Source organism: Branchiostoma belcheri, unplaced genomic scaffold (genome assembly GCF_001625305.1).
Source record: "Branchiostoma belcheri isolate BF01 breed outbred unplaced genomic scaffold, Haploidv18h27 scaffold1, whole genome shotgun sequence".
Lineage (NCBI taxonomy): Eukaryota > Metazoa > Chordata > Leptocardii > Amphioxiformes > Branchiostomatidae > Branchiostoma > Branchiostoma belcheri.
This window is the reverse complement of record NW_017802379.1, coordinates 9,939,333-9,950,662: the sequence shown is the minus strand read 5'-3', so window position 1 is coordinate 9,950,662 and position 11,330 is coordinate 9,939,333. Positions and strand designations below refer to the sequence as shown.

Genomic DNA, 11,330 nt, shown 5'->3' with positions numbered 1-11,330 from the left:
AACTGTATACTAATACGATTGCACTGTATCCGTAAAATTGCAGTGTATACTAATACCATTTTACTGTATCCGTAAAATTGCACTGTATACTCTGGCACCTCTGTATGTAGTGGTGGTCACTAGCACAGGTTCGATTGTGATAAAAACAAGTAATCAAATAACATCAAAGACAAGTAGAAAATCATGGGGGTCAGAATCTTGGATACCGAACAGGATTACTTCAAGAGAGGCATAAAAGAGGCCATATACATCAGGGCACTTCAACCATCGCTCAACCGGGACGGGGGGCGATATCGACTTCAGACAACCTTTAACCTTTGCTGACGTCACACGTGGGAAAAATCACGTGTCCACAACATTTGGGTCAGATAGCTGAGGAAGACTGAGTGATTCAGTCGAAAATTTCTGGTGAGTCAAATTTTGAGTTGGAAAACAGTTTAAGTTTTTCATAATGTAATTTACCAACTCAGATGAACTTTCATGCTGAAGTAAAAAATCACTTTACCTGCAGTTGTCTCCGTTGCTCATGCCGTACACTTTGATCCGGTCACACATCTCTGTAGCCAGGACCATCGTGAACCAGCCTGTGCTGAGCCAGATTTCTCTTCGACTTTTAGACCCCAAACACAAAAAAAATATCTTTAATATTTGATATTTTACTTTATTACCTCCATTTAATACAGTTATCATCATATAGCCTATACAACCTTACACAGTTATTAAAGAGTGACACATTCCTGTATAACATGTATAAACTTAAATAGTACATCTGTTCCATATGGAGTCACCTGAGGTCACTGGAGCAGGGTCGTGTTCTATTTGGGTCATTGGCAGGGAACAGGTGTTCTTATGGGAGTCACCCGAGGTCATTGGAACATAACAAGTTATTTTTTTTTAAATTTTTTGGAACAGAGTAGTGTTCTATTTGGGTCACCTGTGGTCAATTATTTTATATCATACCCGGGCCGCGTTCGATAACGGGTTCTATAACGGGTTCCGGACCGGGCCGTACTTTACATGACTTCCATAAAACGATTCGAACGCGTTTCGCCCTACCCGCGTGTGCCCCTTTCGAAAATTCGAATACAGAATCCGGACGTTGGAATTGATGTCGTTGCATTTTAGGGTTTAGTGGCACCAACTTTTGGCTCATCTTGCATTGAAAGGCGTCTTTTCTTGGGTGGGCGGCCGTCGGGCGATCCGACCCGCGGTCGGGCCGATACCTCGGGCGATACGGAATACCCCGTGTTGTATTCTATATGTATTGTTTAATTTATGGATTGGGGTGAATAATGACTTGTTTTGACTCTATTTGTGACATTACGGCGTCATAAGCCATGTGGAATGGAGCCTTCTGATTGGTCAACGTTACCAGGCTATATGATAATACAGTTTATCAAATATATAAACCCAACATTTTTAGGTGATTAAGAGCATTTGAGTAATAAAAACAAATGGTTACTCACCCTGGCAAAGCAGTCTCGTTATCAAAGAGTTTGTGAGAATAGGTCATTCTCTCTGGTGTCAGCATGTAAAACTCCACGTCAGTGGAAGCCTTAGTTAGATTGAGTAAATAATTGTATGTCTCCCCCTTTCCGTCTGTCCTCATGGTACGGTCTGGACCCCATACAATCAGGCTTGACCGGTTTTCTGTGGAAATGATGTGTGTGATTTCTCTCCAGGCTTCCTCAAAGTTGGTGTGCGTGGCTACGCGGACTGTGGTCCTGGTTCCGACGTGCTTCTCAAATCCGCTCACGGGAGCGTGGTTCATACGGATCACACACTCGGCCTGGTCAATTTCCTCTCCGGCCGTGTAGTTCAGGACATGACCAGAGGTGGACACCAAGGCACAGACACTACAGTGCCGCTTGAAGGGCTAGAAAACAAGATATTTTCATTATTGATCTTTTCTCAAACACAAAATATTGATTTTTAGAGGAAGCTTTCTGGTCTTCTCGTGGATAACCCACATCACACACACAAACACACACACAACACACACACACACACACACACACACACACACACACACACACACACATACACACATACACACACAACACACACACACACACACACAACAACACACACACACACACAACACACACAACACACACACACACACACACACACACACACACACACACACACACACACACACACACACACACACACATACACACTCATGCACACACAAACACACACACATACACACACACACACACACACGCACACATACATACACATACACACGCACACACACACACAAATACACACACACATACACACACACACACACACAAACACACACACGCACACACACACACACAGAGACTTACGTCTTTATCTTTCAGAACGTTGACGTATCCACTGAGAGGGTCTGTGATATTGAACGGCGTCGGATGGACCGGACCTGGGGGGATAGTCGGACCGGCGACGGTGCCTGGGACGCTTGTCGCCGAGAGTTCTAGTTGTTGTGTACGTCTTTTACTCATATTAGCGTAACTCGGTGGCCGGGGTTTGCGTTCTCCCAGATACGTGGGAAAGTACGTCGGAAAATACACAAAGTTGCAGATCGTGAATCCCACGAGTAGTCCAATCAGGAAGGGTGTTCTGCCCTACATAGGAAATTTTAAAGTTAACATTACTCATACGTGTGCTGTGATTGGTTCACAGAAAATCGTAGAAGAACACCGAACAAATAGAGAAAACCAATGTTGTTGCTTTTTCCTCTCGGAGGAAAGTTACAGCGGAATAATTAGCTGTGTGATACAGCCTCCCGGACAGTAAACAAAGAAGGTAATGAATGGAATAGTTTTGCCACAAATGGCGGCGTTTCGTAGCACCCACCATATCTGTTCAGTATCCACATATCATAAATTGCCATTTCATATCGACATCACTTCACATCAGGATGGTAGATACATATCAGTTTTTTTAGCCCAGGTTAACAGCAAACCATTTATATCAGAGAAGAAGCAATTTGCTTGTCACCAGTCGTGCCTTTTAGTGCAAAACGATTCAACAAACTGCGTTCTGTTTCAACATTTTCTTACTACAGTCAAACCTAGCTAGAATGAAATAAAATCGCTATTGTAGACAGGTAGTCACTATAGACGGGGTTCCTAATTCTTGAGTCAATGGGAAATTATCTAAATGACCACCAAAACAAATGTGGCCACGATAGCTACAGTGGGTGGCGACTAAACTGTTTACAAGTTAGGTGATAATATTACTCATATAAAATCCGAAGATGGCAGATGAAACACAGAGTTTTAGCTTAGTTCTAGCTATACTTAAATGATTGTATTTTAGAGACTATTCAAATCTTGATAACCACATCGTGTACACTAACTGTTACGTACCTTGTGATTGAACTGAACGAAAGAACACACATCCATTTTGGCGTTTGGTAGGTGAAAACTGAACTGAAGTTCGTTGGTAGATCGCTGCAAAATGATGCTGCTGATTTTGACACGAAAAAAAAAAACTGGAACACAAAGCCTTCAGCCATGCCCTGTTTACGAAGCATCTGCCATCGCCCGTAGCCGCTCTCATGCCAGATTTCTGCCCCAAATACGTAACCCGTTGAACGAGTTACAGCTTAGCCTCTACCAGGCTTCGGGAGGCGGCTGGAAAGAGTAGAACTCGGCCAAATAGAGAGATAACATGCCTAGGGAGTTGATCTGCTGGAGAGAACAGTTTGCCTCTCAAAAATGTACTCTCTAGCGGACCAACTCCCTCGGCATGTTATCTCTCTATTTGGCCGATTTCTACTCTTTCCAGCCGCCTCCCGAAGCCTGATAGAGGATAGTTACAGGTTACAATGCGACTATTGTTCTACATGGTACAGGACTGTAGATTGGTTTATAAAAAAAACACCTAGTCTCTTTTAATTTGTCCTCTACCACTTTCGATCTTCTTCATCGTCACTAATGAATTAGCAGAACTAGTCAACACGTGTAATGAGCAACTGAAAAAACCGGTTGAACATAAACAAGGACTGGCATAGTCATCGTACATGTAGTTCCTATGTCTTATATATAACTGCTACTGTATCTTAGGTTCTTGCAGGGTAGGTTTTATGCGGTCCGCCTATTTACCGGAATACACCAGAATACACCAGAATACACAGGAATACATAATAAAGAGGGTGGCGTCTACCGGAACACACACAACTTGATACGTTAACATCCCGGGTTGCTGTATTTTGACATGAGATAACATACACATCGCTCAAGGAACAGGAATCACCAGAAATTACCGAGTGATATCCGGTCGCCATGTTTGTTGATTCCGGATTACAGTGTTTGTTTGGCGGGGTTACAGTGCACGTAACAAAAGACAGAAAGATAGAGGTTATATTTACTGAAATAAGAATTCTTTGAAACGTTTGTTAACATCACAAGTTGCTATATTTTGGCATGAAATAAAGTTATGACCCTCCGAACAAGAAATCGCTAGAAATTACTACAGCTACTGGCTGTACTTCTAGCCTCTACCAGGCTTCGGGAGGCGGCTGGATAGAGTAGAAATCGGCCAAATAGAGGGATAACATGCCAAGGGAGTTTGGTCGGCAAGGGAGCGGCAAACTGTTCTCTCCAGCCGACCAAACTCCATTGGCATGCTATCTCTCTATTTGGCCGCGATTTCTACTCTTTCTAGCCGCCTCCCGAAGCCTGGTAGAGGCTACAGTACTGTACATGATTAACTCGTCTGCTGATTTTGTGTATTTTTACTGAGGACACGACGGGCCAGGATCGCCCAGTAATTTCTTGTACCAGGACCATGTACAGTATACGATATCTTATGACAAAATATAGCAACCTGTGATCACGAAAGCAGGGTGTATTCCGATAGATTTCCAATTTCTGTGAATTTTGGTGTATTCCGGCGTACTAGTATTTCGATATATTCCGGTAAGTAGACAAACCCGGTTACATGTGTTGACTAGTTCTACCGGTTCATTAGTGACGCTGATGAACAGTGGTGCATGGGTGTCACTCGAAACGTCCGAAAGGTATCTCCGTGATTTATCCAGTAGTAGAGTTTGAATTTACTATTATGAGTATTCTTTACGTGGATCTTCGTTCTTTGGTCAAGTTCAATCACAAGGTACGTACCAGGTAGTGTGCACGATGTGGGTATGAAGTTTAGGCTATGTCTCTCCCTCTCAATTGTCCCGGAGGCTGTGTCACACAGCTAATTATTCGACCGTAGTTGTCTTCATAGGACAACTCCCAGAGGAAAAATATATGGTGAGTTATATGTGTTGACTAGTTCTACCAGTTCATTAGTGACGCTGATAAAGAATGGTGCATGGATGTCACTCGAAACGTCCGAAAGCTATCTCCGTGATTTATCCAGTAGTAGAGTTTGAATTTATTATTATGTGTAGTCTTTACGTGGATCTTTGTTCTTTGGTCAACTTCAATCACAAGGTACGTACCAGGTAGTGTACACGATGTGGGTATGAAGTTTAAGCTACGTAGTCTCTCAATTGTCCCGGAGGCTGTGTCACACAGCTAATTATTCTATCTATATATGTATACATAGATTAAGCATTAGAGATCCTGTCTATAGTGACCACCTATTTACAGTAATAATTTTCCTTGGATAGGCCATTCTAACTAGATTTGACTGTAGTAAGAAAATGGTGAAACAGAAATATTTCTTCTCTGACATGAGAGGGACAAAGTGCTGAAGATATATCCACCATCCTGAAGTATTCTACCATTACCAGGGGTCTAAATGTAACGAAAACAAATATAGTCTTTATGTAAAAATATCAAGAAATATGAAGTGATGTCGACATTTGAAAGGGCCATATATGCTTTGGGGATTGATTGACGTTACTGAACAGACAACATATGGATTCTTGTTTACTGTCCCGGAGGCTGTGGCACACAGTTGCAGTTTTTTTCAAAAGGTTAACTCTAAGAGAATAGTTTTCTTTCTTTTCTACTATTCCTGTGTACCTATTACAGCTCACATCCAATGTTGACTTTCCTATATAGAACAGAACACCCTTCCTGATTGGACTAGTCGTGGGATTCACGATCTGCAACTTTGTGTACTTCCCCACGTACTTTCCCACCACGTATCTCGGAGAACGCAGACCCCGGCCGCCGAGTTACGCTACTATGTATAACATCATCGCCGATCCCGCTAAACCACTGGAGCCATTCAATAACACAGACCCTCTCAGTGGATACGTCAACGTGCTGAAAGATAAAGCCGTAAGTCTGGCCATACTTATCTTTTTTATTTTCATTTATTTATTTATTTATTTATTTTATTGAAATTGCAACAATTCAATACACGCGGGACAGTGGCAGCTGTTGCTGGTGTTGTGTCCCGCACATAGAAACGAATACTGGCATAGAAACAATACTCGTTTTCACTTGAGTCTAGTGGGGAAAGTCGTGTAAAGTGCCTTTCCCAAGGGCACAAGATCGATGGCATGTCAGGACTCGAACCCGGAACCTCTTGGTTCCGAGTCGCGCACACGACCCCACGTGCAAAAATTTGCAGACATTTGATCCTGCAAAAAAATTCCTTTTAACATCCGTTGCTTTGCTTTTAACATTCAAAACGAATTGCTCTTACTCAGGAATGTCAACAAGTTAAATTTGTACTCTTTTGTATTTTTGCACTTCGTTGCTTCGTCAAGCATGTCTTGGCAAGCTAGTATTGCTACAATTCAAGTCAGCAAGCTGACCAATTATTTGAGTCATTAATATAAATAGTGCACACACATGCCACCTAACCAGCTATTCCCATTTCGGCTTCCGGCCAGCTTTTTTAAAAAGCTTTCTTGTTTTAAATCATTTGGTTAAAGTGAGCTCACGGCTTTGTTACTCCGAACAGAAGTATTGCTTTGGGCGGCACTGATTTGAATGTATTCCAGAATTGGAAGTGTGGTGTAATAGTCTGCATGTGCGTGTGTGCGCGCGCGTGTTTTTTTTGTATAAAGGGGTTGTCTTGATATGTGAATCGTGGATATGTCTTGATGAGTTGCCCTTTAAATAATAGTTCAGTAAATGCATGTCTCACCATGAACGCTAGCGCTCATCACATGACGTAAGTGACATGGGTTATCCAAAAGAAGATCAGAAAATTTGTTTAAAAAATTAGGCCAGTTTCAATATTTTGCGTTTGAGGAACGATTAATCATTGTGAAAATGTTCTGTTTTCTAGCCCTTCAAGCGGCACTGTAGTGTCTGTGCCTTGGTGTCCACCTCTGGTCATGTCCTGAACTACATGGCCGGAGAGGAAATTGACCAGGCCGAGTGTGTGATCCGTATGAACCACGCTCCTGTTGACGGGTTCGAGAAGCACGTCGGAACCAGGACCACAGTCCGCGTAGCCACGCACAAAAACTTTGAGGAAGCCTGGAGACAAATCACACACATCATTTCCACAGAAAACCTGTCAAACGTGTTTGTATGGGGTCCAGACCGTACCATGAGGACAGACGGAAAGGGGAAGACATACAATTATTTGCTCAGTCTAGCTAAGGCTTCCACTGACGTTGAGTTTTACATGCTGACACCAGAGAGAATGAGATATTCTCATCAACTCTTTGATAACGAGACAGGTTTGCCAAGGTGAGGAACCATATACATGTACATGTATTTCTTGATTAGGCCACAACAAGTAAATTTTATGGATGACGTCCTTTGAAGACCCTAAATCTAATGCGAGAGGGCGAAAAAAAAAACAAGAATCGCCCTAAAAACAAGATGTTTAGATTAGAAATATACTAAGAGACGACAAATGTTAGGACACAAATTGAATGAGGGGACACAGTGTAACAAGCAAGAAGTCTTTTATTCATCATCAAAACAGCAATAAATCAGGTGGAACAGCACTTGTCGTCCTGTGCTTTGGGGAGATAGATGGAGCGGTCAGCAAGTTTCTTCAAATGTGGCAGCATGTACCAAACTGAATTCCTAATGGAAGTCTTGCTTGATGCTCATAAGCTTTGGTCCGTACAAACCTATTTGCGGCACTGTCGTGACTATTTGGTCATAGTTACAGGAAGCGGAATTTCCTGTGTGTTTTTTTTCTAGGAACAGGCCAAAATCAATGCGCGCGCGGACGTCATCCATAAAATTTGCTTGGTGTGGCCTTACTTAAATGTCAGCGACATTACCTTTTGCCTCACGTATATCAGTATGCTATGGGATAGGGTTGATTTAATTTTCTACATTAAAAGAATGACCAGAAAATTGACAATTCAGTTTTGTCGCCCTGAAATTGCATTGGGTGTCTTTCATTACTTAAATGCTCTTAATTTCCTCTTCTGAATGGGGGATTTGTATAGTTGATAATCTGTATTTATATGGTGCAATATTGAGCTCGAGATTGTTCGTGGAAAATATAGAGATTGTTTCAGAGAATCTTTAGATTAAAAAAACAACAACTTGAGATTCGAGGGGAAAATCTTTAGATTTTTCGATTTTCACCGATGTGTGACGACTCCCGTTAGTGCAGTGGAGGGAAGTTTTTTGTACAAGTCTCAGCTACGTAAGGCCACAGCAAGTAAATTTTATGGATGACATCCTCCTCAGACTCCAAATCTAATGCGAGCGGGCGAAAAAAAAACAAGACGGGCCGAAAAAAACAAAGTTCCTACATTTTAAAATTTTGACTCAATCATGGTACAAATGGTTTTGATTCAGTGGGAACATCACATATACACAGCCAGCATCACATATCGATGCATCAAAGTAAGAAACAAAACATTAAATCAGAGCCTTTTCTTGTCTACTCTCTTCATAGTTATCTGCCATCCACCTTCCGGCATGGCAGCAGACATGTTTGCCCATTTTCGGCATGGTGACCACTGTCAGAAGGCAACAAAATTTCTTGTTTTTTTTTTCTTCCAAAATCAGCCGAAAATTAAAGCGCGCGCTGACGTCATCCATGTATAATTACTTGCTGTAGCCTAAGTAAAAGCTGCAAACGGTTAGAACTCTGTATCCAAAGTGCTCCAGTTTGTCCCAATTTAACCTGGGCGCTGTTTTACGTATTTTTGGGATTTCGGGACTTGGTGCAATTGACAGAAGTGTGCAATTAATTGGCTTCTACTGTAAATAAATAAGATATACATGCATTGACATATTACATAGTCATGATATTTACAAAAACATTCTTTGTTTTAAAGACGACCGGAATCAGACATCTATCTCAGTACAGGCTGGTTCACGATGGTTCTGGCTACAGAGATGTGTGACCAGATCAAAGTGTACGGCATGAGCAACGGAGACAACTGCAGGTATATAAAAGTGGTTTTCTACTTGTCTTTGGTGGTATTTTGATTACTCGTACTTTCATGCATGCATTAGGCCACACCGACTTAATTTTATGGATGACATCCGCGCGCGCGTTGATTTTCGCCTGTCCTAAAAAAATCACGTCGCAAATTCACAATACCAGCTTTGTATTCCTGTGGTATGGTAGCATTTTTATTTTTCTCCGTTTTTTTTTATTCGCCCGCGCGCACTAGTTTGGGGGTCTTCAGAGGATGTCATCCATGAAATTAAGCCGGTGTGGCCTTACAGGCAAACCTGTACTTAGTCTAGTGACCGCTCCTACAGTCAAAACTGTCCAGTGTCCACCCCTTCAGGCAAACCTGTACTAGTGACCACCGCTACATAAAAACCTGGTCATCGATATCTAGTCAAACCTACTTTGGTGTCACGTTGATGAAGGTTAGACATCCAGGTAAACGATACTCGTAAGAAAATTCAAACTCTACTACCGGATCAGTTACGGATTTTTTTATTAATTTCCGGACGTTTCGAGTGACATCTATCATCCATTCTTTTACATGATAAAGCTTCTTACAGACCTTGTTGTTTAACCGTTTTTTCTAGTTACTTGTATATAAGAGTGAATCGGTTCTCTGTTCATTTGTGACGCTGAAGAAGAGTGATGGATGTCACTCGAAACGTCCGGAAATAAATAAAAATCCGTAACTGATCCAGTAGTAGAGTTTGAATTTTCTTACGACTACTTTGGTGTCTTTTCAGTAATTCTGAAGAGTTTCTTTTTCGAAATATTTTGTTTGTTTTTGTTTGTTTGTTTCTTTGTTTGTTTGTTTGTTTTCATTAATCAGATGTTGTTGGTGCTTACAGGGACCCGAATGCTTACCCGGCGGCGTACCATTATTTTCATCATTTCTTGGACTTCCAAGGCCGGCGGAAAGAATGCGACGAGTACAACAGGATGGAGAATATGAAGACAGGTGCCCATCGCTTCTTCGCAGAGAAAAAAGTCTTCGGAAGATGGTCAAAATACCACAACATCACATTTCACTTCCCCACATGGACACCTGAAGAATGACTTGACTCATATGATCATGGAACTAAGAAAGACGGAGAACTTGACTTACTTATGTCGAGTCCTGGTGTCCCTGACCTCGAGACAAAATGGCTGACCAACACTCCCTATCTTCCATCACTTGACCCAAGTAGTCCACCTCCAGGCCAGTGTCTCTCCTTAGGCAGTCTATGTAGGTTGCAGTCGGTCTGCCAGCCTTCCTCCTCCCATGCTTGGGAGTCCACAGTACCAGCTCGGCCACAATCTCCTCTCTGCTCCTGTGACAGAGACGGAGAAAACAGTTGATATTTATCATAATAGTACCAATTATTGAACATTATAATAACAATTTTACATAAACTCTACATATTTCATGGAGGTATGAGATCTCCGAATTCTTGTTTAACATTTAGGGCGATGCAAAATGCAGAAAGTCCTTTTTATGGTCATTTCTTTTCAAAGAAGGCAAATGAATATCTTCTGGAAGTAAAGGTGGCATGCCGGCATGCCCGTAGCCAGGATTTTGAATGTGTGTGTGTGGGGTGGGGGTCGGGTTCCACTGCTTGAGGAACCAGTGAGCGCCGTAGCCGTGAGGCGACTGCCGAAGGCGCGAGGTTCCTAGGGGGGTCTGGGGGCATGCTCCCCCGGAAAATTTTGAAAAATGAACCTTCTGAAATGCCTTTTCCTGCGTTTTTGAGAGGATTTCAGAGAAAAAAAAAATCAGACATAACTTTTTATTCAATGACAAAGTGAGCAGTTTTTATATGATTCCAGGCCCGCTGATGATACGAATCAGTCCATCTAAAGAGAAATCTTGGACCTTTAGATAAAAAGTGGACCAAAATGTGGACCTTTGAGCCTTGTGGGGGGGTTCCTCCGAATCCCCCCTGGCTACGGGCTCGCACCGGGTGTGTGTTCAAAAGCTGGAAGCACAATTGTCCGCCAGAGGATGCAGGAGTTTTCTTTTACACAGCCAAATTTTCTCACCTAATGCTGAGGTC

General features: G+C 42.2%; 2 protein-coding genes across 4 annotated transcripts in view; one reads left to right on the top strand and one right to left on the bottom strand.

The window, feature by feature from the left end:
• The window catches only part of LOC109472308 (alpha-N-acetylgalactosaminide alpha-2,6-sialyltransferase 5-like), a 5,255-nt gene extending 1,751 nt beyond the window's left edge, over positions 1-3,504 (bottom strand). The window contains exons 1-4 of the mRNA XM_019772032.1: positions 3,366-3,504; positions 2,340-2,618; positions 1,467-1,876; positions 506-610 (exon numbers count right to left, since the gene is read on the bottom strand). Coding sequence (XP_019627591.1) covers positions 506-610; positions 1,467-1,876; positions 2,340-2,618; positions 3,366-3,401 — 830 coding nt within the window. The 5' untranslated portion in view covers positions 3,402-3,504. The remainder of the gene's footprint in view (positions 1-505; positions 611-1,466; positions 1,877-2,339; positions 2,619-3,365) is intronic.
• Positions 3,505-4,945: 1,441 nt separating this feature from the next.
• LOC109481993 (alpha-N-acetylgalactosaminide alpha-2,6-sialyltransferase 3-like) lies at positions 4,946-10,796 on the top strand. Of its 3 annotated transcripts, none has more exons than XM_019784819.1 (5): positions 4,946-5,020; positions 6,018-6,239; positions 7,201-7,610; positions 9,173-9,283; positions 10,146-10,795. In XM_019784819.1, the coding sequence occupies exons 1-5, from the start codon at positions 4,994-4,996 to the stop codon at positions 10,351-10,353; spliced, it is 978 nt and encodes a 325-aa protein (XP_019640378.1). In that variant the 5' UTR covers positions 4,946-4,993; the 3' UTR covers positions 10,354-10,795. The 3 variants fall into 3 exon arrangements, with proteins under 3 accessions (XP_019640378.1, XP_019640215.1, XP_019640295.1); XM_019784656.1 differs by having other exon boundaries at positions 5,018-5,115; positions 10,146-10,794; XM_019784736.1 differs by lacking the exon at positions 4,946-5,020 and adding an exon at positions 5,298-5,354 and having other exon boundaries at positions 10,146-10,796.
• The last annotated feature ends 534 nt before the right edge of the window (positions 10,797-11,330 follow it).

Bases quoted from the DNA above. Each gene is read 5' to 3' on its own strand.
- LOC109481993 (XM_019784656.1), top strand. From the start codon at position 5,065: ATGAGTATTCTTTACGTGGATCTTCGTTCTTTGGTCAAGTTCAATCAC. The intron at 5,116-6,017 runs GTACGTACCAGG...TTTCCTATATAG, and splicing joins TGGTCAAGTTCAATCACAAG to AACAGAACACCCTTCCTGAT. The intron at 6,240-7,200 runs GTAAGTCTGGCC...TCTGTTTTCTAG, and splicing joins ACGTGCTGAAAGATAAAGCC to CCCTTCAAGCGGCACTGTAG.